The sequence below is a fragment of the Halichoerus grypus genome, chromosome 8, assembly GCF_964656455.1.
Source record: "Halichoerus grypus chromosome 8, mHalGry1.hap1.1, whole genome shotgun sequence".
In the NCBI taxonomy this organism is placed as follows: Eukaryota; Metazoa; Chordata; class Mammalia; order Carnivora; family Phocidae; genus Halichoerus; species Halichoerus grypus.
This window is the reverse complement of record NC_135719.1, coordinates 140,159,784-140,184,966: the sequence shown is the minus strand read 5'-3', so window position 1 is coordinate 140,184,966 and position 25,183 is coordinate 140,159,784. Positions and strand designations below refer to the sequence as shown.

The 25,183-nt window shown below is 51.0% G+C and overlaps 1 protein-coding gene and 1 long non-coding RNA gene across 4 annotated transcripts in view; one reads left to right on the top strand and one right to left on the bottom strand.

Moving 5' to 3' along the window:
* SLC24A4 (solute carrier family 24 member 4) overlaps window positions 1-16,707 on the bottom strand; it is a 164,074-nt gene extending 147,367 nt beyond the window's left edge. Inside the window, exons 1-2 of one of the 3 annotated variants that reach the window (XM_036071554.2) lie at window positions 15,910-16,707; window positions 13,940-14,050 (exon numbers count right to left, since the gene is read on the bottom strand). In XM_036071554.2, coding sequence (XP_035927447.2) covers window positions 13,940-14,050; window positions 15,910-16,039 — 241 coding nt within the window. In that variant the 5' untranslated portion in view covers window positions 16,040-16,707. The remainder of the gene's footprint in view (window positions 1-13,939; window positions 14,051-15,909) is intronic. The other 2 variants (XM_036071553.2, XM_036071555.2) reach the window with 2 other exon arrangements.
* On the top strand, window positions 16,077-21,218 carry LOC118522499 (uncharacterized). Its single transcript, XR_004910654.2, has 2 exons — window positions 16,077-16,197; window positions 20,081-21,218. It is a non-coding gene; the product is annotated as an uncharacterized LOC118522499 (long non-coding RNA).
* The last annotated feature ends 3,965 nt before the right edge of the window (window positions 21,219-25,183 follow it).

Here is a 25,183-nt window from a genome sequence, read left to right as displayed (position 1 = left end):
GGTTCTCTCCTACCACCCTATTTCTGCATCACCATATCCACCACCAGGAACGTCGAATGCTCCCATCTGTCTAGCAAATACCCACTTGCGTCAAAGCATGGCTCAAATGCTCCATGCTTCGTGATGCCTTGCAGCCATGCTGGGCATTCCCAGGTCATTCCAGGTCACACGTGGCGATTACAAGTCTACCTTCTCCTCCTAACCTGGGGGCTCATCGAGGACAGGAGCTCTCCCCCCAGGGCCAACATCCAACCAGTGCCCCACCCACAGATGTCCCAGGAGTGTCAGAGGTGTACTTAGGAATAATCAAATACAGGACACAAACCAGTCACTGTGCTCAGTACAAGGCTGTTTTTGGACGAGGGTCCCCAAGAGAGGGGTCCGAATCTAAAGAAGGAAGGAGGGCTTCCTGTGCCCCCATCTGCACCCCTGTACTGGGGACCATCCATCTGCATCTGTGAGCAGAGCGGACTCCACCTTTCTGCTTGCAAACTCAACATCTGCTGAGATCCGTAGACTCCGCCTCCCAATCTATTCCTCAACCTCCCCAACAAGCCTATTACTCTTGCCTACATCTTGCCTAATACTGGAGCAATACCCCCCATTGTTCTCTCAGTCTTCACAGGGGAGGGGTCCCCAAAACTTATCAAGCGTAATGCCAACAACCTTAACCTACAGCTCAGTTGAAGCTATGCCCCCCACGTTGCCAGCAATCATCTTCCTAAAACACAGCTGCTCAGAAACACCGGCCCCCACTGCTCACAGGAGCACAAGGAAGGGCCTTCGAGTGGTTAAGCCTCGTGGTCCCACACGCACTCACTACAGGATGACTCGCCTCCCATAGCTGCTCACACACCTTGTGCCCCAACCTTACCCGGCACCTACTTGTCCCACAGCCAGGGGACCCTGCATCTTCTTTCCCTAAAGAGTAACAGGCTCTGGGGCCAGGCTGCCCGAGTTCAAATCCCTGCTACTCACATCTTCTGTAAAACGGGTACCCACCCTCCTAGGCCTGTTATGAGGGCCAGCAAGGGGGGCGGTGCATGGAAGGCACGGAGACCAGGGCTACCCAAATGTCAATGCCGTGATTATCCTTCAAAAGCCAACTTGCCCATCCTCAGTGACCCCTTGATGTGGCGGTGTTCTTGATCCTGGCATTCAGGACTTCCCGTCCCTCCTCTGTTCTTACGGATTCCAGCACTCCCCCCTTGTATTACGGGGTAGCTTTGCGGATTTTGATCTTCTCAACGAGAACAGAAGCTCCCTGGAGGCAGGCTGCACATCTAGGTCGGGTTTAATTTCCCCACGGGCCCAGCACACAGGCATGCTCGGTCAGCACTCACTCAGCCACCAGATATTAAAGCCAAGGATGACTTCTGACCTGAGCTCTGAGCAACTGCCCTCAGGAGGCCTACATAATTTTTTCACACATGTGATTATTTTAACATGCCTTAAGTAAAGAGCTGGTCCAGCTGATGTGTGATCGGCCCAACTAAAAAGCTGGTCCCTGAAGTTAGCATGTATAATAGGATCCAGGGAGACATTTCTAGCGTGAAATGAGAGAAAGCGATGGTGGCGTCCCACAAGCTGCTAGGTATGGGGACGATCAAAATGATCTCCATCTTCCCATTCTGGCCAGACCCTCCACCAACAGGCCCTTTGCCTCACCCAAGACAAACACAATACTTTCACCAAATCCTATTTGTGGTTTTATGGATCCATGCCGAAAACCCCTGAATAACTGATGTTCTCCATTCCACAAGGAAGGAACACTCTTCAAAGGGTCAAGCATCCAGCACAGTTGTGCCAACGGTGGTAAATGATACTCGCACAGCCGAATCCTGAAAAGCTGACAGAATCAAGAGCATGCCCCTGCTGCCCATCTCACGGGCAGGACACGAAGGCTCCCGTAGCAAAGTGGCTTATGCAAAACACGCCCAGGTTGTATCAGGGCCAGAACGCAAACTGGTCTCCTAATGCCTCATGCATCACATCCCCCATCACCAACAGGGGGGACCAGATTTAGAATACACTTGGGGAGGCCCGCTGCAGCCTTCACGGGCTGGGCCGCCTCTCAGCATCAGCCATGCAAAGTCAACAGCTTCTTGTCCTCAAAGAATTAACAACAAGCAAACGTAAGTCCAGATGTTCATTTTTAACTTGAAATAAAGCAAGTGCTGCGACGCCTGCATGGCTCAGTCGGTTAAGCGTCTGCCTTCGGCTCAGGTCATGATCCCAGGGTCCTGGGATCGAGCCCCGCATCGGGCTCCCTGCTCAGTGGGGAGCCTACTTCTCCCTCTGCCTGCCGCTCCCCCCTGCTTGTGCTCTCTGACAAATAAATAAAATCTTTAATTAAAAAAAAAAAAAAAAAGAAATAAAGCAAGTACTGCATTTACAAAATTCACCCTCAATCCTTCGTCACAGGTCGGTTCTAAAAATCTATCCTGTAAAGTTATAGTTCAATGCAAGTTATTTTTCAGAGATAATTTCAGCAGCAAAAATTTGTATAGCACTTTCTCTGTGCCAGGCACTCTCGTGAGCAGTTTACATAGATTAACACCACATGTAGTGGTATTGTATGGCCTCGCGCACACACGAGCGCACGCACACACTTGCACGCATACACACACACCCACATACACACACACCCACACACGGGCACTGTTCTAGAGCTCGGGCTACATCAGTGAACAAAACAAAGCCTGCCCCTTCCCTGAGGTTAGAACACAAAGGCAAAGAAACTAGTTCAAGGTCGCCTAACTAGGAAGGACACACACAGGCCTGGAAACCTGGCAGTTTGGCTCCAGAGTCCACGTTCTTAACCCTTAATCCCTCCTGGCTGCACGTTCTGATCTGTCCCACGGCATCAGGCTAGAAGGGATAGCCAGGGAGACAGCAGCCACTGTTCTGGGGCACAGGCCCCCGACAGGTAGGTTGGCGGGGGGGGGGGCTGTCTCTCTAGACATCATTTGCTGCAAGCTGAATTTACACCAGACTCCAGCCTCAGCCCAAGAGCCAACGATGCCGGGGACACAGCCCTGCCCTCTAGCAGCGCACAGGCTAGCAGGGAAAGACTGGCAGATAGCTCCATGAGTACGGCTGCCGTCTGTCCTGAGCCATCACGGAGCCGGGCACAATCCGGGAACTGGGTGCCTGCCCTACCTGCGGCTCAGCGGGGCCACTGGGAACCAGTCTGCCAACTTCACCCGGGGCCCCGGTACATTTCCCAGCCCCCCTCCTCCTGCTTTAAAAAAAAAAAAAAAAAAGTAATCTGATTCAGCCCCGGCCCTGGCTGAGCACTGACTCCTGCTAAATCCCCAAAGCCTAATTACTTACCATTCTGCATGGTAATCTTGGGAGGTGTTTGTTCGCGCTCTCCCCTCGGATAGCCAGTGAGCAAGACGCAGCGGTTGCTAGCAAGCACGGCTCCAGGTACAGACATGAATCGGCCATCTCCCAGACACCGTGCCTCTGCTTAGAATGTCCTCCCACTGCCACCTTTTCCCCTTTGAGGCTGGGATCAGAGGTCACCTCCGGGGAGGGCGCCCTTCCCCTGAACCAGGGCACTTTTTCCCCTCTTCCCCCCCGCCCCGCCCCGAGGTAACTGCCACAGCTGGCTCTGTGTTACCTAAGCTCCCCCAGCCTGACCACCCCCCCCAAATTCTGCTGCACACTCCCTGACAACAGGGCCCTGGGTCCCTCTCAGCTTCAGAGCCCAGCAGGGTGCAGAACGTGTAGACACTCAGAAGTGCATGTTGCATTGGATTTCTCGGGCGCTTACCAGGAGACCCAGGGCTGAAGCCCTGCACTGTGCTGAGCGAGCAAAGGGCGCTGCAGGCCCGCACACGGAGTGCTTGTGCTGCCCCGTCCGGGCGGGGACGACCCACCGAGCAGGGAGCACCTTCGCTTCTCAACCACACAGTGACTTCTGTTCCTTTCCCAAGGGACACATCCATTGTCCTTTCAGGAGAAACTTCTGTAAACTGTTCCAGCACATTCTCTTATTTTTTTAGTAAAATGCTATGCTCCAATGTCCTCTTCAATAACAGACAATGTTTAATAAAAAAAAAATTTTTTTTAAACCTTTTCCGTTGAGTTGAAGGACTATCTCTCTTCCACCCAAGGCAACACATGGCAATGCTTAATGATTTCCATTTTTAACTCGAGGAGGAACGTTTCTCAGAGTTCAAGAGGAAGCCGAGTGGGCGCGCTCTGGATTGCGGGAGGCCCGCATGGCGTCAAGAGCAGAGAATCTGGAAGTCAGGGGGTAGCAGATGGCCCAGTAGGGAGGAGAGACTGCTAGCAGATGGCCCCAATAGTTTGGATAAGGGGGGAAAAAAAAACTTAATAGCCAAAGAAATCCTGAGAAAGAAGAATAAAGTGGGAGGCAGCACACTTTCTGATTTCAAGCTACACTATGAAGCTATAGTCATCAAAACAGTATGGTACTGCACAGAAACAAATAGACCAATGGAACAGAACCGCAAGTGCAAAAGCAAACCACATATATACAGTCAACTAGCCTTTGACAAGGCAGCCAAGAATACTCAATGGGTGGCTCAGTCATTTAAGTGTCTGCCTTCAGCTCAGGTCATGATCTCAGGGTCCTGGGATCAAGCCCACGTCGGGCTCCCTGTTCAGCAGGGAGTCTGCTTCTCCCTCTCCCCCGCTCCTGCTCTCGTGCATGTACTCTCTCTCTCTTTCTCTCTCACAGAGCTCTAATAAATAAATAAAATCTTAAAAAAAAAAAAAACTTGATGGGGAAAAGAGTGTCTTCAATAAAAAAAAGCACTTCAATAAGTGCTGGAATAATTGGATATTCGTATGTAAACAGATAAAACTGGACCTCAATCTTCCACCACTCAGAAAAATTAACTCAAAATGGATTAAAAACTTAAAAGGTAAGATGTGAAACCATGAAATTCCCAGAAAAAAACACAGGAGTAAAGCTCCTATACATGGGTCTTGGCAATGATTTTTCGGATACAACACCTAAAGCACAAGCAACAAAAGCAAATATAAACGAGAGGGACTACATCAAACTAAACAGCTTCTGTACAACAAAAGAAGCTATCAACAAAGTGAAAAGACAACCTACAGAACGGAAAAAAAGTATTTACACACTATATAGCTAATAATGGGTTACTATCCAAAATACATAAAGAACTCAGACAACAGCAAAAAAAAATAATAATAATCCAATGAAAAAATGGGCAAAGGACCTGAATAGACATTTCTACAAAGAAGATAAATGAAAGGCCAACAAATACATGACAAGATGATCAACATCACTAGTCATTAGGGAAAGACAAATTAAAACTACGGTGAGAGACCATCTCACACCTGTTAGAATGGCTAGTATCCAAAAGACAAGAGGTAACAAGTATCCGCGAGCATGTGGAGAAAGGGAACCCAGGGGATCGTTGGTGAGAATGCAAACTGGTGCAGCCACTGTGGAAAACAGTACGGAGGATCCATACTGTTTGATCCAGCAATCCCACTTCTGGGAATATAGCCAAAGGAAATGAAAACACTAACTCGAAAAGATATTTGCACTCCCACGTTCATAGCAGCGCTATTCACAATAGCCTAGACATGGAAACAACCTAAGTGTCCATCCATGGCTGGATGGATAAAGAAGTTGCATCTATAGGTATCCATGGAATACATACAACAGAATACTATGCGGCCACAAAAAAAGGAGGAAATCCTATCATTTGTGATAATATGGATGAACCTTGAAGGCATTGCGCTAAGTGAAATAAGTCGAATAGTCAAATATTGCATGATCTCACTAATAGGTGGGGGGGAGGAGACAACCCAACTCACAGAAAAAGAGACCAGACTTGTGGTTACCAGAAGTGGAGGGTGGGGGCAGCGAATATCAGAGGCAGGGGACCAAAAAGTACAAACTTCCAGTTATAAGAGAATTAAGTTCTAGGGGTGGAGCGTACAACATGATGACTATAGCAAACACTGCGGCGTGATGTACAGGAAAGCTGGGAAGAGCGTCAATCCTATGCAGTCTCGTCCTAAGGAGAAATTTTTTTTTTTTATCTATAGAAAATGGATGCTAGCTGAACATACTATGGTAACCATTTCACAATATATGCAAATCAGACCATCATACTGAAGCCTTAAACTTATACAGTGATATATGTCAATTATTTCTCAATAAAAGTAGGGAGGAGAAAGCTTTGATTGCAAACAAATCAGTATTAGAAACATACCAAGAAGCAGGGCCCACCCAGGTGTTTGCTATTGCAATGAACAGGCAGTCCCATTTCTCAGAGGTGTACCCAGGTGGTGGGGTACCCAGGTGGTGGGGTACCCAGACAGTGACAGAGATGAGAAGTTACAACAGGAGCCTCATCTCCAAGTGGTCTCTTTCCACCCATCCATTGATAATTATGGAGAAGTCTATAGGCTCACAATTCAGGCCATCCAAATTAAAAGGCTCCACAGGGAATATTTAGGGCAGTGAAACTATTCTGTAGGATATTACAAGGGTAGCTACAGGTCATTGTACATTTATCAAAACTCATCGAAAGTACAACACAGAGTGAATTCTGATGTAAACTATGGACGTTAGTTAATAATAATATCAATACTGGCTCATCAGTTGCAACAAATGCACCATATTAATATAAGACAGGGGAAGCTGGGGGCGGGGGGAGGGATTCATATAGGAATTCTATTTTCCACTCAATTTTTCTGTAAACCTAAAACTGCTCCAAAATGTAGTCTGTTAATTAAATACACACACACGCACACTTGGCCTTGCTTCTTGCTGGCCAGGTGACCTTGGGCGCGTTACTTAATCTCTCTGGGTCTCCTGTCCTCATCTGCAAAATGAGGATACTGATAGCACACGCCTAAAGGGCTGTTAGGAGCAGCAAGTAAGTTAATGCAGGGAAAGCACTTAGCATAGCACCCAGCACGGGGTATGCTGGTGGTAGCCACGATCATGACGACGACGACAGTTCTCGTGTGCTCGGTACACCTTACATACTTCATACCTCCACACGTCATATGCTTTCAGTCCTGCAGGTGAGGCAGGTAGGAACTGCTGCCATCCTCAATTGACAAAAGAGAAAACCTGAAGCTTAGAGAGCTTCTGTAACTGGCCCAAGGTCACACAGCTGGCCAGCAGGGTGAGCTGGGACTCACACCCAGGCATCTGCCTTCACCATGTCCAACTGTCTTCTCCAAGAAAGGGCTGGTGCTTGCTGGGACAGGAGCCCTTTCTGGCTGCTGGAGACAGAGCCAATACTAGAACGCAGATCTTTGGTCCCTAAGCCACTCGATCCCCCGTAGAACATCCCTGCCCCCAAGCCCCCAAAAAGCAAAGAGCAATCACACAGATGACGGGCTGCCATCTTCCTTGGGCTCCATTTGTCATCAGGCTGGCCTCCTTTTGCGAGCCTATCACCGTCCCAAGGTGGTTGGTGACACTTTCCTCAAGAAGCCACCTGGCTCTCTGGGGTTGCCCCACCTAGAAAATGCCCTCCCAGGGCTGGAACTCCTCTCCCTGCCCCCCCCCCCACCAGGACCGTAACTAGACTGTGAGCTCGCTGCCCACAGTAGCGAGTTCAATTCTTGGTTCTCCGAGTCAGGGTTTGCTTTTACGTAACGACTTCAAAACCTGAGATGTGCCACTTATCTCCCGAGCCTGCTGAGGCAGCATTCGAACAGACACCCGTTCAGAATCCAGACACTGCCTCATGTCCCTGGGAGCGCCACACCTCCACACCCACATCCTGATGTACTTTTCGCAGCTCTAGGTCCGCTCCTCCTACCCCTGCTTTCTCATGCTTTCTGCACCTCTGCTCCCCACACAGGGGCGCCTACGGAGACCCACCGCGGTGCCCACCTGCTCAGTGACCTCATCTCCTCCCAGCCCAGCCTCCACACCAACTCCTGTGTGCGGGCCCACCCAGCTGCCTCCACCTCTCCCCTCCCCTCCCCTCCCACTGTGGCCGCGCATCAGCCCCGGTACAGAACAAAAGGTGAACCAGCCACAGAAGATGCTCCATCGAGCGCCCACATCCACTCCTCTGCTCTCCTGAAAGGCTAGGAACCACCTCCATCCGCAGATCGCTCTCAAGCACCCCCTCACCCCGGCAGCCCTCTCTTCCCAGCCTTCCTTCTAGGGACATGGAAAGTCTGTGTCCTCCCTAAATGCCTATGCTGAAGCCCTAAGCCCCAAAGAAATGCTATTTCAAGATGGAGCCTTTGGGAGGGGATCTGGGCTAGACCAGCTCATGGGGGGGGAGCCCTCTGGTCTGATGGGATCAGAGGCCTTACGGGAAGGGACCCCAGAGAGCTGGCTCTCACTAGCTCTCCCTCCTGGAACAGGAGGACACAGCAAAATGAGGGCAATCCACAAGCCAGGGAGAGTTCTCATCAGAACCTGATCAGGCAGGCGCTCTGACCTTAGACTCCCGGCCTCCAGAACCATGAGAAGAGGTATTTCTGCTGTTTACGCCACCCGGGCTATGGAATTCTGTCACGGCAGCCTGAGCAAAGACAGACATACAGCCAGTGGGCATTTCAAAAGGCGTATGTGAAAAGCAGAAAACCAAACATGACAAAGCAAATCCCTCCAACATCAACAGGGGGGCAAAGCTCCCCTCTCTTTTTTGAATATGGGCACAGGATGTTGGGAACCCAAATGAAGAGGTGTGGCATTGTGGAGGACACCACTGATTCAGCCTGAAATGTGAGGGGAAAGGCAGTGTGAGAAGAGGGGGAGGCATACCCACCCCAGTTTGACAGCCAACCTGTAAAGTAATGCCTCACTGTCGAGAGAAAAAAAAAAACCTGACAGTTTTTCGATGTAGAGGCATGTTCTGTAAGGTGGGCCATCCTCCAACATCCCAAATCCTCAAAATATTAAAAAACAAAACCAAAAATTTGTTTCCAGGAGGAAAAACAAAAAACAACGTTTGGCAAGATGCTTACTTCTTACCTTGTCCTCATAAAATTCAAGTAACAAATAGTTTTCCAGTACCTGTGATTCATAGGCCTTGTATCATGTCTGGGGTAAGCAGATAAGAAAAAAAAATAATGAAAACAGAAGCTCACATCTGAGCATGTGTGTTAAGTGCTTCATGGGTATTAACTCATTTATTTCTAACAACCCTCTGAGGTGGATGCAATTATCACCCCCTTTACTATCCCAGAAGGAAAAACTGAAGCAGATGCTGGGTTTAAAAAGCAAATGTGCAGAAACTCTTTGGTTCCTGAAGGTCTGCGTCTCCCCCAGATTCCTGTGTTGAAGCCCTCCTCTCCTAAGGTGGTGGGACCTGGAGGTGCGGCCTCTGGGAGGTAATTTGGAGGGGGTCATGAGGATGGGGTCTCCCCATGATGGGATTCGTGCCCTCATGAGAAGAGAAAGAAAGCAGGGTCGGGCCTGGTTAGTACTTGGACAGGAGAAGAGGAAGAGAGACCAGAGCCCAGATTCTCTCTCTCTCTACCCAGTGAGCCCACAGTGACGTGGGGGGGCCATCGCAAACCAGGAACCATCCCTGGACCCTCCCAGCCTCCAGAACTGTGAGAAATACGGGTCTGTCAATTAAATTAAGGCACCCCGTCTCCGGTATTTTGTTATGACAGCCTGAGCTAAGACAGAGTCCAGAAGACTCAAAGTAGCAGCCTCTCACTATTTCATGCATTTTATGTGGAGGGACCCACTTCTCTTTTGTAGTGCTTGCTCTTCACAGACCATGAAATAAAAATCTAGGTCCTAGAGGCCCAGATCTCGGGGGGAAGATAAATTAATGACTTCCCCCCAGACCTCAGTAGTCAAAAATGAAGTTTTTTTTTTTATATAATTTCTCTACATTCAAAAACGACACCAAACTGGTTTTCAAGAAAATCTCTGTGTTACACCAAGTCTTAGCCCTCATTCAACATCCAAATATTTACTGGACTCCTCTGAAGGGTCAGGCAGCGTCCTAGCCCAGTTCTTCTCTGCCTGTGGGGTGCACGCACATCACCCCAGGATCTCGTTAGGATGCAGATTCTGATGCAGAAGGCCTGGGGTGGGCCTGACACTCTGCATTCCCAGAAAGCTGCCTGGTGATGCCAACCACCCCGGACAGCAGGACTCTCGCCCAGCGAGCACCACCCCTGGCTTCATCTCGGACTCACCTGGGAGCTCTTAAAAAATACAGCTTCCTGGGTCCCATCCCCAGACCCGTGACGGCAGCCACTCCAGGGCTGGGTCTTGGGCATTTCAGAAGCTCTTCCCTGACTGCAAGATGAGGGCAGGGTTAGGGATCACTCTTCTGGACACAGGGCAGTGAGCGAGGGAGCCCTCAAGAGGAACGGATGACAAATAAGTTACTTTAGATGGTGATACAGGTCATAAAAATATAGGGTAACGTGATGGGGGAGGCACTTAAGCACAACACACACCATGGGATGGGAACACCAGCAAGACCTGGGGAAGTGACCCCAGGCAGAGCCAAGAGCCCATTTTCCACACCAAGTCTTCAGGAACGACTAGAGCAGGGTGCCCTGAAGCTTTTCCACAGGAGAAGCTATTCCTCTCACAGGGGAGGAGGAACACTCAGAGGCTACAGAAAATAAGACCCAGTCCCCCCCAACAAAGACGTTCTTACAAAAACATGAACTGACCTGTTGAATGCTGACTGGGGTGGGGGATGCGGGTGCTTTAGCTCGGGATACTCTGACACAGCAGGAAATTCTTAAAGCTCCATCTTCCCACGTCCCTAGAAGACCTCACCTAGTAGACCAGGACTGGTGGAATGGATGCAGAACAGAAGCCTCAGAGGATGCAAGAACCCCCTGTATGGTTCTTCCCAGGCAACTCCTTTACCCGTGGAGGGAAGAGGGCAACCAGTGGGTGCCACCCTCCGTCACACCCCGAAACTCTAAGTGGGAGGAAGCTCTGGTCCACCTTTACCGAAGCAGCATTCCAGAAGCAGAGCCTGAGACTCAGGTCTAAGCCAGCCCACACCCAGCCATCCCCCGGCCCCGCAAGCAGCTGAGGGGGCCATGTGCCCCAAGCCCATAGGACTTCAGAACTCCCACAGAAGGACAGCACCCATTGGGGCACACATGCTGCGGTCTGGGAGGCCAGAAAGCTGGGGCCGTGGTAACCACCTTCCCACACTGGAGGACTCCGGAGTCCAGAGACAGAGGGAAACTAAGTCATGACACTTAATCTTTGATCTCACGCGTTCAGTGACTGGCCCAATAAATTTCCCTTTTTTCCACTAAACCCAGTCTGGGGAAGTTTCCTGTCTTTGCCATCGAGGCCTTCCTCATCTAGACCGCAAGACTCCACACACCACGTCAGACCCAGTCACCCTCCTCTGAGCCCCCTGAAAGTGGCCCCCTGGGGCTGCTGACTACAGGACCTCTGCCGTCCTTCTTCCTCACCGAGTTTTCCCTGTGTCAGGAGCTGGTCTTCTCCACAACCGTAAGCTACTTGATGACAAGGGCTGTCTCTCATGCTTGCTTATACCACGTCCCCCCCAACCCACCGCCGCCACGTGCCCACCACAGGGTAGGAGAGACAACAGCAAGTGCGTGCTGTGTACGTGCTTGTGAACTGGAAAGGGGGCCCAGGGCCCAGGTGGCTGGAAGGGAAGTCGGGTCTCAGCCCCGCCTGGGCGGGAAGGAAAGCTAGGGCAGGTGCGATGGGGAAGCCATGGGATCTGGGCCCAGGTGAACCAGGGATGCACCTGCCTGCCAAGAGGTCTTGGGGAGTCACTAAACTTCTGAGCCTTGCCCCGTTCCTCATCTTTGCAAAAACACTGAAAGGATAAAAGTGCTTCATAGTTGAAATGCACTTTCATTCCATCATTCGACCAAACTTCATGGAGTCCTTCCTACATGCAGGGCCCTATCCCAGAAACAGTTAACAAAAAACATAACCCAGGGGCGACTGCATGGTTCAGTCGGTTAAGGGTCTGCCTTCGGCTCAGGTCGTGACCTCAGGGTCCTGGGATCAAGCCCCTCGTCTGGTTCCCTGCTTGGTGGGGATTCTGCCCCGCCCTCTGCTTATGCTCTCTCATGATCTCTAATGAATAATCTTTAAAAAATTTAAAAAAAGAAGCATAATCCAAGGGTTCATTATTGCTAAAGATAATGCTGATTTCCCTTCATTTCCCTCTCCATAAGGGGGACAAGGCCAGGTCTTCCTGCCAAATAGGACTGACTGCTCCACAGTCAGTCAGATAATTTTGGATGAGAAAGTACACTGAAGATACGGGACAATGAGGGAGCACATGAGACTCTAACCCAAGAAACAGGGCCCTGTCTACGCTGATGTGGCCAGACTACAGGTGACAGCAGTTACAGGAGGGCAGAGCCTGCCCAAAGTGAGGGCACCAGCGAGGAAGAAACCAAAGCTACACTACCCTGGATTCTTTACCCAGAGTAGCAAAGCATCCCCGGCCCCCGCGGCTGGTGCTGATCCTCACATCTCGGGTCCCTGGAGGACATGGACCCCAATGTTAACCTCTGGCCTTACACAGGTCACCTGTCAGTCCAGTCCATGCCTCCACTGCTTCTGGTAATGAGAGAGGTCCGAGGGAGGTTAAATGATGGGATGAGCACCATCGCCTGCAGAGTGACTCACCAGGAATCTCTCAGGAATGGATGGTCCAAGTTCAAAGGGAATCCTGGCAGCTTCTCTACAAGCCTGGACTCACCTACCCTCCATGTCCCACAAGGCCTTCTGAGAAGGCATCCTGAGGGAAGGGGGGTTGATGGTGTAGCAGACAGGCTTTGAGGGACAGCCCTGACCTCCTTATGCCCATAGAACCAAACACATATTTTAATCACACAGGCTGAGGTTCCAATGCTTCACCACTTACAAGACTTATGACTCTGAGCAACTCATGTCTTCCCCTAGAGGTCTCCTGACCTATAGAATGCAGAGAAGACCTGCCTATGAACACAAGTGAAGAAGAATGCCATCAAAACCTGGGTTTCCATTCCCATTTACATCCAGCCCCAGCCAGGGCCTTAACAGATTTCCCCCAACAACCCCAGAACAGGAAGTACAATTCTGCCCATTTCACAGGTGGGAAAACAGACCCCCAAAGATGCTGTGACTTGCCGGGCAACGCGGTGGAAGAGCCAAGTGGCACCCATCTGCAGTAAGACCTCAAAGGTCTCAGCGGGCTTTTGAATGCTTCATCCCACTGGATCTTGCCCACAAAGACTCTGTTGGAGACAGAGTTCTGGCCCAGGACTGCCCTGAGGCCTGGGCAGCTTCCATTTGCCTCACCGCTTGCTGGCACACTCCCGAGAATCTTCTTCACCCATTTAAGGAAAACCTGCCCCTGGCAGGACAGATAAGAGGTCATCTCTGGGTCCCTACAGCCTCCGACCCCCTAGAGAATTCTGAAAGGGAACAGCAAGACCGCCTCCCACAGCAAGCAGAATCCATCCCCCCCGAGCCAGCACCGTACCCTGGGAACTCCCACTGTAGAGAGAGGACCCCAGCACTCCAGAGTGTCCTACCCCTGCAGGTGCCCTGGCATGTTGCGACCCTCGTGGGCGGGTCATCCCAAAGTGCCACCTGCCAGAGCAGCCTTGCTGCCCCTTGAGGTCCGTCAGATGGATACCGTGAGCAAAAGGGAACGAAAACAAAGACACCCAGGCGAGCACAATCAAGACAGCAGAGGGAAACACGGAGCCTTTAGGAGCATTGTGAGAACAAAAAAGGAAATTGCAAAACTCTCCAATGTGACCTTTCCCGTTGCTGGGTAAAGAAAGTACTTGAGTTGCTTAGCAGCACAACTGATTAATGCCTGCACGTTACCTGTCTACACCTTACAGCTACCCTTTCCCACTGGGTTCGTCAAACCACCTTTCTCAGCTCTGGCTGTAATGTCCACAGAAGCACCATCTCCAGGCCAAATGCCTTGAGGCAAGGGGGAGATTGATTTCTTACCAGGATCTGTGCAATTCTTAGCTGTCTGAGTCCCGTTCACAGGTGCCATCAGCCTTCTAGGTCTCCATGTGTCTGGTAGAACATGCTTGCTAACAGAAGCTGTTTTATGCCCTGTATTGGAAAATAAGTCACAAACACCATTAGGTCAATATGGTGCGTCCATTCTTCCAATGACCTTACATGTCTGTATCTACACACACCAGCAACAGCCCTGTGTGACTATTTAGAGCCACCTGTTGGGAGTAATACAATGATTGGAAGCACAGTATCACCTGCTTCACACACAGTAATCTGTTTCCTAGATCTGGTCCATTGTTTCTAGTCCCAGATGCGTCAGCCCGTGATCTGACCTTGGCCAAGAGGGCTCGGCCCCTCACAGGTGCAACAAGGATTTAGACAGGTGTCCCTGCCCCCAGGGGAACTGCAAATGGATATTAGGTCAGCAGATAGGTGGAGAAGGTTGAGGGGGTCTGGCCCAGAGCTTCCCACCCTTGAATGTGCACAGAAATCACCTGGGGACCTTGTCGAAATACAGATTCTGTTTCAGTAGGTCTGGGCTGGGCCTTGGGATTCTGTACTAACAAGCTCCCAGGTGATGCTAATTCTGCTGGTCCGAGGGCGACAGAGTAACAAGGGAGAGTAGTGGTGTGGATGCCAGTGACCACACAGTTAAACTCCCAAAGGTAATTCCTGATCCAGCAAATACGAACGATTCTCACTTTAAGAGCTTCAGAGTATTCATTTACCTCTCCTCATGTGCACACTGCCTCAGCTGGGTAATAATACCTCTTCTATAATGCTGACACCGAAGAGCCTCTAAGTATTTTGTTATTTCTGGTGTGTAACTGAGGGGAAAAAATACACTGACTTGACCAATTGCAAAGCATCAGGTTAAGATGTTCAAATAACCTTTCTGGGTTTCTGTTGGAAAGAGCCATGTTTTGACCTTCTATCCTCAAATCACAAGTTGGGGTCTTGAAAAGCAGTTTTTTAAGAGTTTAATCAAGTCCCACCTGATTTTTACCTACCACTATAAACCGCTCTAGATGGTCTAATTGCTCAGAAAGGCACCCCCTGTTTTATCTCCATGTCCAGATTGCTTTAAATCACCTGCATTTCTTTCGTTTTTTTTTAAATGTGAAGAAGTAAAAGGTCCACCGTGTCCAACTAAAAATGGGCGTATTAGCCAAGTGCATAGCTTCTGAAAATTCCACATGGGCTCACATCCCCCATTCCACCCGATTTTTTTTCTAAGTTTCTTTCTCTCTCCACCTCAAATCTGCATATCCTAAGCAACTCCCAAATCCCTCAGTCTTGGATGAAGAAGTGTGAATTGTGGTTCCAGACACCAGAGCTCTCCTGCCCTGGGGATTAAGAGGAGTTAAGCGATGCTGAAACCTGGCAGCAACCTCCCGAGGGGGCTGCCCTCGACGTTTTTAGGGTTTGGAGAGGATGCGCCAGGACACCCAGGGCACTCCTTCGGCAAGGGGCGAGGGGAGGGCTGAGACTCAGTTCCCAGCCTCCGTATCTGGGTTTTCGAGAAACGCGGAGCACAACCGTCTTGGCTCCGCAAAATTGGAAAGCGGACCACTCAGCTTGGTCCGCCCCAGGCTAAGAGAATTCACACCTGCACCCCGCCTCTGCGCCGCGCGTTCCCCCACGCACTCTGGGGACAGAACTCTGGCACGGAGGGGCCCGATGTTCAGGCTTTCATCTTGGTAACACAGACCTGCAGCCGAGTCCTGAGCCCCCAGGGGCCGCGCGCAGCTCAGGGAAACGAGCGCCACAGCTCAAAGCGTCGATGTCAGCCCTCCTGGGTGCGCTCTACCTGCCCGGTGGGGAGGGGACGGGGCTGGATGAACCCTAGGGACCAAGCTGCCGGGGAAGGCAGGGGAGACATCTCGGAGCTACCCGGCGGCTTCCCAGCCCGAGCCCCTCAACCCCCGGGGCGGGCCCGCACCGGCACCTACCCAAGCTGCCACAGAGGCCGGAGGCACAGCACACCACGGCCAGCACCGCGCACACGAAGCCAACTTGCTGCGGCAGCATCTCTCGCCTCCTGCGAACTTTGCGCGGCCGGAGGCACCCGCGGAGGGCCATCCTGGAGCGCCCGGGTGCCGTCCCTGGGAGCGGACGGGGAGCTTCGGCGGCCGGAGCGCTATCTGTGGCGGAGCGACGCGAAGCTCAGAGGCGAGAGGCTCCCGGCCAAAGCTTCATGGCCCGCGGGCAAGGTCGGCGGGGAGGCCGGGAGAAGGGAGGTGAGGGCGCGCGGCGCAGCCGGAGCTCAGAGTCCCGCGCGCGGCGTGCGCGCTCCGCGCACCATGGCTCCGGGGCGAGGAGGCGACGCCGGCACGGTGGCGCTGGCGGCCCTGGCTCGTAGGGCTGGCGCAGTCCCGGCGCTGGAGCCGCTACCTGCCCGCTCGGCCTCCGCGCGCTCGGCCGGCCGCAGCCCCGGCAGCAGTGCCCGGGGGGCGCCCGCGGGGAGCACTCAGTGCGCCCCCGCGCCCCGCGCCGCCGCTTCCACTCGCAGCATTCTCCCCCTCCAAGTTTGGCGGCGGCCGCCCAAGCACCGCTCCCCTGCTTCCCGGCGAGCCCAAGCCCGGGCGGCCGAGCGCGCGCGCGCGGGGAGGAGGCAGGCTGGGGCCCCCCGGGACCTGCGACCCTCGCGGCGAACGGCCTCGACGTCAGCCCTCCCGGGGGTGAGCTCTCCCCGGGAACTTTCTCTCCGGCTGCCGGCGCCTGCGTCTGCGAGGCCGTGGCGCCTCCCGCCCGCGGCTCTCGCCTCCCTTCTCCTCCCCTCCCGCCCGCCTCTCACCCCCCTCCTCAGCACGTGTACTCCTCCCCGAGGGCGCACTCGCCCGTGCGCTCCTCCCTTCCCCCCGTGAGGCTCAACTACTGACCAATATAATCGCCCCCTCCCTCCCCTCTGGAGCCGAAACCATCGCTTCTCTACCCTCCGAGGCCGCTGCAGAGAGGAACGGGTTCTGGCAACGCAGGGACTCTCGGAACAAGGGTTTCTGTCGCGCGGCCGCTCCTGTGCAGGCTCCCCACGACCCCCGAGGCGACCCGAGCCCCCCCCCGCTCTCCCCACCCCACCCGGGGCGGGAGATGCACGAGAAGATTAATTGCTCGAGCGGAGCTAACAAACAGGCTTGCACCAAGCCAACAGGCGCCCGCGCCCGCCGGGACCGCTCCTGCAGGGCTCTCGGGGCGGGCGGGGGAGCCGGCGGCTGGGGCGCAGTGCCGACCTGCAAAATGCTCCAGATCAGGCAGTGGGAGAAACCCCAGAGTTCCGCGGCCCTGCCGCCCGGAGTTGCGCTTTTGATGTTCTGCTGCCTTACCGCTTCGCAGGGCTCTCTGGTTTGGTCTGGTTTTGTTTTCCTCCTTGTCTCTGATCGACTCTCTAGTGTAAACCAGGAGGGAGAATTTCAGAAGAAGAGCTGCTGGAGTGGCATCGAGGTGCAAGCAAGCGGTGGGGCCCTGCCCAGGAAGGGCCTCAGCCCAGAGGGTTTGTGAATGCACCCCGGAACTGACTTCCCTCCCTGGCCAGTTCAGCACGCACCTAGCTTAGGACCCGCTAGGGGTTAAGTCCACTTAAAGTCCTTTTTGGAACAAAGCCAGATCTGTTTAATTAAATAAATATACACACACCGTGTGCAGGGACCTGTGCCAAGTGCCAGCCAGAGGACAAAACAAAACAACCAAAAAAAAAAGTGTAAGATCTAGCCCCTGCTTTCAAGGAACCCTAAATCAAAGGGGAGCCAGACCCTCGGCTACACCTCTGTTTAATAGGTCAGTTCTAAAAGTCACTTATGCAGAACCTGCATTATTCCCTCACTACTCAATATGTGGTCCACCAGAGCATGAGCACTGCCTGGGAACTTGCAAGAAATGTAGGCTCCAAGGCACCAGCCCAGATCTATTGAGTCTGAACGTGCATTTTTTCACAAGACCTCCTGGAGATTTGTGTGCACATCCAAGTGTGAGAAGCATGGCCCATTTGAGCCTGTCCCTGTGCCTCGAGCTGGTCACCATCTGCACGATTCCTCTTGGGCTAAGCACGGATAATTGTGTTTGTTAGTCTGGCACAGGAGCACAAGTAAGAGGTACTTAGAGGGCCAGGAAAGGGAGAAGGCTCACTATTTTTCAGCAGCCCTGTTTCAGTGCCTACAAGACCCTGAAGGCATGAACACAAGACTAATTGCAGTGGAAACCCCTAGAGGAAATGAAACGGAAAAGGCCACTGTTGGTCTCCTACAGAACAGCGCAGGGCTCCCTGTGGCCTACAGAGATGCTTCACGTACCATTAAGGCTTCTGCTCCATATGGGTGACTGTTACCAAGCATGCCTGCCAGGGATAAAAAGGCACTTTTCATACTATTGAAGAATTTTCTTCTCATTGACTTGGCTGTACACGGATGCATTTATCAATAGCAAATAGAAAACCCAAGAATGTGTGAAATGCATCATTTGGAAAGCCAGCCAAGAGCCTTTGGCATCAAATGGAAGCCAAAGGAAAAAGTTAAAATGTTAATATGCTGTTGTCCTATCCATAAGACAGCCTTCGGGTCACATTGATTAAAACAAGTCCAAGAAACAAAATGGCATCCGCTTACTAGGATTTAAAAATTTCTTAAAATTTCCGTCCGTGGAGCCCACCTAGGGCTGTTTAAAACAAATTTTTGAATCCGAAACAGGCCAAAGGAGTCATCAGGTGTCTGCCTTTAAACGTTTAGCCGGCTCTTTTATAGCACATTTGTTTTCTTTGACAGCTTCCACCTGCTTTCAGTTAATAGTTAGAACCCTTGGAATAATTTCACATGCACAAATGGATTCTTCTTCTTTGACAGTTTAAAAAGCAATTCGTTTGAATTGTACTTTTTGCTTCATTTAAATAGTGCCCATTACCAAATAGCCTCCACTCCATCTCTAATGACTCACCCTGCAGAAGAGAGAATTGGGTTTTATGTACCTTTCAGATTCAAAGCATTCAGGAGCATTTTCTAAGTCAGCAAGGCCATGGGGACAAATGGGAAATGCATTTCTGGGTTTATCTCAGGCCCTCGGTCTGGCTTCAGTGCCGCTGGATTCAGAGTATCCCCTCCATGACGCTGCTTTCTTCTGATGAGACATAGTTGGAGACTCTCCACAAAGCCAAACAGTTTTGGCCATTTTAGTAGGAAGACTCAGTCTGGGGATAGATACGATATATTTTTTTTTTCTTAAAAATTTTTTCCTGTGACAGGAAGAACCTCACCATTTAATTCTTCTTACTTGGTTTTTTCAAGTTTACTGGAATGATCTTCTCTATAAATTCTAATTCCTCTTGCTCTGCCTTTCAGATGGCTGTAGGCAGTCAGCACCAGCTAGGGCAGTGGTTCTCAATCCTGAGCATGCCTCAGAATCTCCTGGAAGGTGTATTAAAACGCACAGGTCTGAGCCCCGCCCCAGGGAGTGAGGTTCAGTAAGTTCGAGGTGGTGCTCAATAATTTGTATTTCCAGCAAGTTCCCAGGTGAAACTCAGGCTGCTGGTCCAGGGACCCCACTTTGAGAACCACTGGGCTAGGTTATGCCATGGTGACTATAACAAACCACAAAAAGTTTGCTTCTGGGTGGCAAAATACGCAATCCCCAAATATGCCACTTTGGCATAAGGATTATTTTGAGCTGAAGGCAAATGGGAAGAAGCAGATACATGAAAAACCCTCTGCCCTTCCCCTATTTATGTAAAAACAGGACATAAATTTTTAAAGGTGTTCCCCCCCCACACCCACCCCTACCAGGAAGGACAGACGTTAATCATGGGTGACAGCTCTAGATCCTTATCAGCCCAGAGACAGCACCAGAGGGATCTATCTAACGAATTTTGCTAAAACTAGCCCTTATCTACCACTAGGTCCCCATGTACTTGCCTTCCCACAATTTGCCACCCCTAGAAGCTCAAAGTCTTTTTTCCTTTGTCTTGTCCCTTTGCTAAAAATGTATTGTTCTTTTGTTCAGATGCGATACAAGCCGAAGTTCTAATCACTCCTTTGAGTTACTCATTACTGAGGGCTCCTGTGTGTACGCACGATGCACATGTTCATAAATTTCTGTTTGTCTTTCTCTTGCTAATCTGTCTTTCGTTGATCTAATTTATAGACCTCCAGCCAAGGAACCTAAGATGGATAAAGGGAAAACAGTTTTTCTTCCCCTGTATGCTCTCTTGGGGGCAGCTACTCAGGTACCTGGGAGCAGCCGCAGTCTGAAACCTGGCCACTCGCCATGCCAGAGGGAGACCTCTGGAGGATCTGACGCTGGCACTGGCAAGGGAATATGCACGCTGGCCTGGAAGGGACATGCTCACCGCTACCTACCACTCATTGGCCAAAGCCAGTCCCAGGGTCCCACCAAACCACCAGGAGGTCCTGGAGTGCCATTCTTCCCTGCTGGTTGAGATCTGAACTTCTTCAGTGGATGGCCCCAGTGACAACCCCAGGGCAGAACTCACATCCCTCTCCCGGGCTTGTTAGGAACTTTCCTACCCGCCCCTCCCCACTCCCTGGTAGAATGGGCTCCGAGTGTTGCAAAGCCGCTGACGTGCATCTCCATGACACAGCCTGTGATATGAGTGAGAGTATCCATCTCCTGCTGGCGAGCAAGGGCCTCAAGGACTTGCTGTCTTATCCGCAGCTCTGAACACAGTGCCCAGCACATTAGCTGCTTCATAAATATTTAGGGAATGACTAAATCAACACATTTTGGCTACAATGTGAAGAAGATAAAGAATAGTCGTTGCCCCTGTTGGGTGGCGCCTGCTCTCATGATCCCTTTCGCACCACCCTAAGTTTCCATTCATCTTCATTGTCAAGGTCACCAGCGACTTGTGGCTACATCTCAGTAGGATTTGACATGCTTGAATGCACCTTCCTACCAGTAGTCACATCCGTAACTTTCTGGATGGCACGTGCTTTTGGGTTTTCTCTTCCTTCTCTGACCAGCTCTTCCCCCAGCCCTCTGGGCTTCTGTGCTGGGCTTGTCTTTCTCACTCTTTCCTCTCTTCCCCCGGAGAGCTCATCAGTTCTCTGGATGGCACGATTTGCCCTCTGCTGCTGACTTAGAAGTACGGAGCTGGAGCCTTCTCAGGAATGTAGGCTTGTGTGTTCAGATTGCTCAAATCAAAAATCTGGGCTTCATCCTGGTCCTCCCACCTCTTCCTCTCCCGCCCCGGTCTGTCACCACTAGGACCTCAGATGGGTCTACTTCTTGCCATTGCAGTGGACACCACGGGCTCTGTGCCTCTCTTGATCCCTACAGCGGACTTCTTAACCATATTTCGAAGGCCAGCCTGTCCATCACATTCCTGTCTCCACTGGGCAGCTAGAGTAATCTTGCCAAAGAAGGAAAATCTGATTATGTCCCTTTCTTCCATGAAACCCTCAGAGACTCCCCGTTGCTCTCAGCACAGACTTCCAGCTCTTTAGCTTGACATAGGATCCTGCATGATCTAATCAGGGCTTTCCACATTGGCTGCACATTTGATTCACCTGGGGAACTTTTCAGCCCCTGGGGGGTGGGCACTGGACATTGGTATTTTATCCAAGTGACAGCCAGTGTGGTGAACCCTGCTCCAGACCCTCATGGCCCCTTGCACCCCATCCTTCATCATTCCTTTCTTTTCACTCCAGGCTCCAGCCATTCAGAATTCCTTTCTTGTTCTTCAGGGGTGACCCTTGTCCCATCTTTCTGGAACATGCCCTCCTACCTCCAAAGCCCCCTTCACCTGGCACTATGGACTGGATGTTTGTGTTCCCCCCAAAATGCATATGTGATAGCATTTGGAGGTGGGACCTTTGAGAGGTGATCATGAGGGTGGGGCCTTACTGGTGGGATCAGTGCCCTTATAAAAGGGGCTCGGCGAGCTCCCTCTCGTCTTCTGCCACGTGGGGGACACAACAAGAAGATGGCTGTCTAGGAACTTGGCAGTGGACCTCACCAGACACAAAATCTGCACCAGGATCCTGGACATTCCAGCCTCCAGAACTGTGAGAAATAAATGTCTGTTGTTTATAAACCACTCGTTCTATGGTATTGTTGTTAGAGCAGCCTGAACTAAGACGCCTGGTTAACTCTTTTGCTTCCAATCTTGAGGAAGATATCATTACTTCTTAGAAGACTTGCAGGACCACTGAAGTCTGAGTTAAGCACCCCCTCTTCTGTGTTTTTATGGTGCCTTGTATTTCTATTAAATAACTCATCAGGCCATATTATGATGACCTATTTCCTTGTGTATAGTTTCCCCCAGGCTCTAAGCTCTGTGGGGACAAGAACCACATCTACCATGCTCACGACCTGGATGTAGTAGGTGCTCAATAAATGCTCATGGAAGGAAGGGAGAGCATACCTGGCCCACACTCACCATGTGTGACTCAGCCCATTGTGTTGTTCCTACCGGCATCTGTAATATGTGGTGTTTTCACCATCGCTGCATCTTTTAACCCCCATAATAGCCCCAAGGAGGAGGCAGAACAAGAATTAACATCCCCATTTTTAGAGTCCCTCACACTGAGTCAGCCTGCTCAAGCTCGCACAAGGAGTTAGAGGTACAGCCAGGATCTGAATCGGGTCTTCTGCCCGTTAGCCAGACCCTTCACCCACGACAGCATGTCACAGCGACTCATCCTGATGGGCATGCTAACTAGCCTGTTGGATAAGTTAGTTATAAATAGAGACAGAAGGCTACGTGTCGTGGCGCTGTGTTCTGCCTGGGTCATCTCCTGGTTACTGACTAATGGTGGGGGGACTCCCAGTGCAGGCTGATTGGAGGAGGAAAGACGCTTACCTAGACCAGAACCGGGGTCTCCTAAAATCAACCCATGTAGCTGCTCCATGCTTTGCAAGCCTGCTTCTCAGAGTCCTTGGATTTATTTTTTTTTAAGATTTTATTTATTTATTTGAGAGAGAGACAGAGAGAGATCGAGAGAGAGCATAAGTGGGGAGGAGAAGGAGAAGCAGGTTCCCAACTGAGCAGGGAGCCCGACACGGGGCTCAATCCCAGGACCCTGGGATCATGACCCAAACCAAGGTGCCCAGAGTCCTTGGATTTAAATATGAAAATAACCAAATTGCTTTGTTTACCACTCAGAAAACATTTACTGAGCACCTAACTGTATATCACTTCAGACTTAAATATCTTACCATGCCACAAGCCTCCAAACAATACATCAGATTGAGTGCAAGGTAAGCTACTGTGTCAAGGAAATCCAGCACTAGCATGACTTAAAGGACAAGTGTTTCTTTAAACAAGGGTCCGCATAGAGCAGTCCAGGTTGGTAAGGTGGCTTGGCACCTCATCACCACCCAGGCTCTTGCCACCTTGTGGCTCAGCCATCCCCTAGGGCATGATCGTCAGCTACATGGTTGAAGCTGATTCACCACCGGTCCTGGTTGCAGCCAACAGGAAGGAGGAGGAGAGCCCAGTGTTGTAAGCCCCAGGCTGTATCACTCACTTCTCATATTCTGTTGGTGGAAGCTTAGTCGTAGCACCACACCTAACCCAGGGAGGCTAGAAAATGCTTGTCTGACTCCTGGGTATTTACCCCAAAGATACAAAAGTAGGGACCCGAAAGGGTACGTGCACCCCGATGTTTATAGCAGCAATGTCCACAATAGCCAAACTGTGGAAAGAGCCAAGATGTCCATCAACAGATGAATGGATAAAGAAGATGTGGTATATATATACAATGGAATATTATGCAGCCATCAAAAGGAATGAGATCTTGCCATTTGCAACGACGTGGATGGAACTGGAGGGTATTATGCTGAGCGAAATAAGTCAAAGAGAGAAAGATATGTATCATATGACCTCACTGATATGAGGAATTCTTAATCTCAGGAAACAAACTGAGGGTTGCTGGAGTGGGGGGTGGGGTGGGAGGGATGGGGTGACTGGGTGATGGACACTGGGGAGGGTATGTGTTCTGGTAAGCGCTGTGAATTGTGCAAGACTGTTGAATCTCAGATCTGTACCTCTGAAACAAATAATGCAATATATGTTAAGAAAGAAAAAAAGAAGAAGAAGAATGTAGCAGGAGAGGAAGAATGAAGGGGGGGAAATCGGAGGGGGAGAAGAACCATGAGAGATGATGGACTCTGAAAAACAAACTGAGGGTTCTAGAGGGGAGGGGGGTGGGAGGATGGGTATTGAGGAGGGCACGTTCTGCATGGAGCACTGGGTGTTATGCACAAACAATGAATCATGGAACACTATATCTAAAACTAATGATGTAATGTATGGGGATTAACATAACAATAAAAAAATTAAAAAAAAAAAAAGAAAAGAAAATGCTTGTCTGGGCAGCATGTGCCCGGGACAATTCTGTGATGGTGGGAGTAGAGGGGGGATTTCAGTGGACAGCTACAGGCCTCCACCACCGATGGGGAATGGGGGGACTCAGGAGAATAAGGGACTTGTCCAAGACGCCCCAGGTAGTAAGTCACAGATCCAAGCCTCCTCCCCAGGGTGCGGATTACTGAGTGCCCTCTACTCATTGCCCCTATGGTCACTGAGCTCTTGTCAGTCTGAGAGTAGAGGGGGGAGGGCTCGCCACGAGGGGCAGTGGGAAGGGCTATTTGGCAAGGGTCATGGCTCAAAAGGTGCCTCCAGTTTAGACCGTTGCTAATTTTCTGCTGTTGGATTCGTCTCTCTGCTCGGTAGGAGCCATGACATTGCACAAAAGCCAGATTTTCCTTTACAATCAGCGTACTGCACAGCCAAAGGCGAGAGCAGTGTGGGTTTTTGTTTTCCTGGGAATGTGCCCTATTTTCACATTTTTTCATTTCTCTCTAATGGCTCGAGCCTCAGAAGCCCCAGCCTCTCTGCATCTCTGGAAGGGCCTGAATACACGGGAAGAAATGATAATTATGCCAGAAGTAAGACGACAAGTGCTGAGAGAGAAGGACAGATAGAATGCCAGAGATTTTCATCCAAGGGAGTGCAGATCTGCCACAAGGGGAATCACTAAATGCCACTGGGACAGGTGCATCTCCTATCCAGGTGCATTTCCGCAAGCCACCCCCCCCCCCCAACCAGATGCCAATTCCACATGGTGAGCATCCTTCTAGCCTGTGCTTTGGGGTTTTAATGAGGGAAAGTTTCACTTTGCCCACTTTGGGGGCTCCTGTACAAACATTCCTGCTAATTCCCACGGCTGGAAAGACGGGAGAAGACCAAGATCCAAGGACCGAAATGGTGTACCGCCTGGC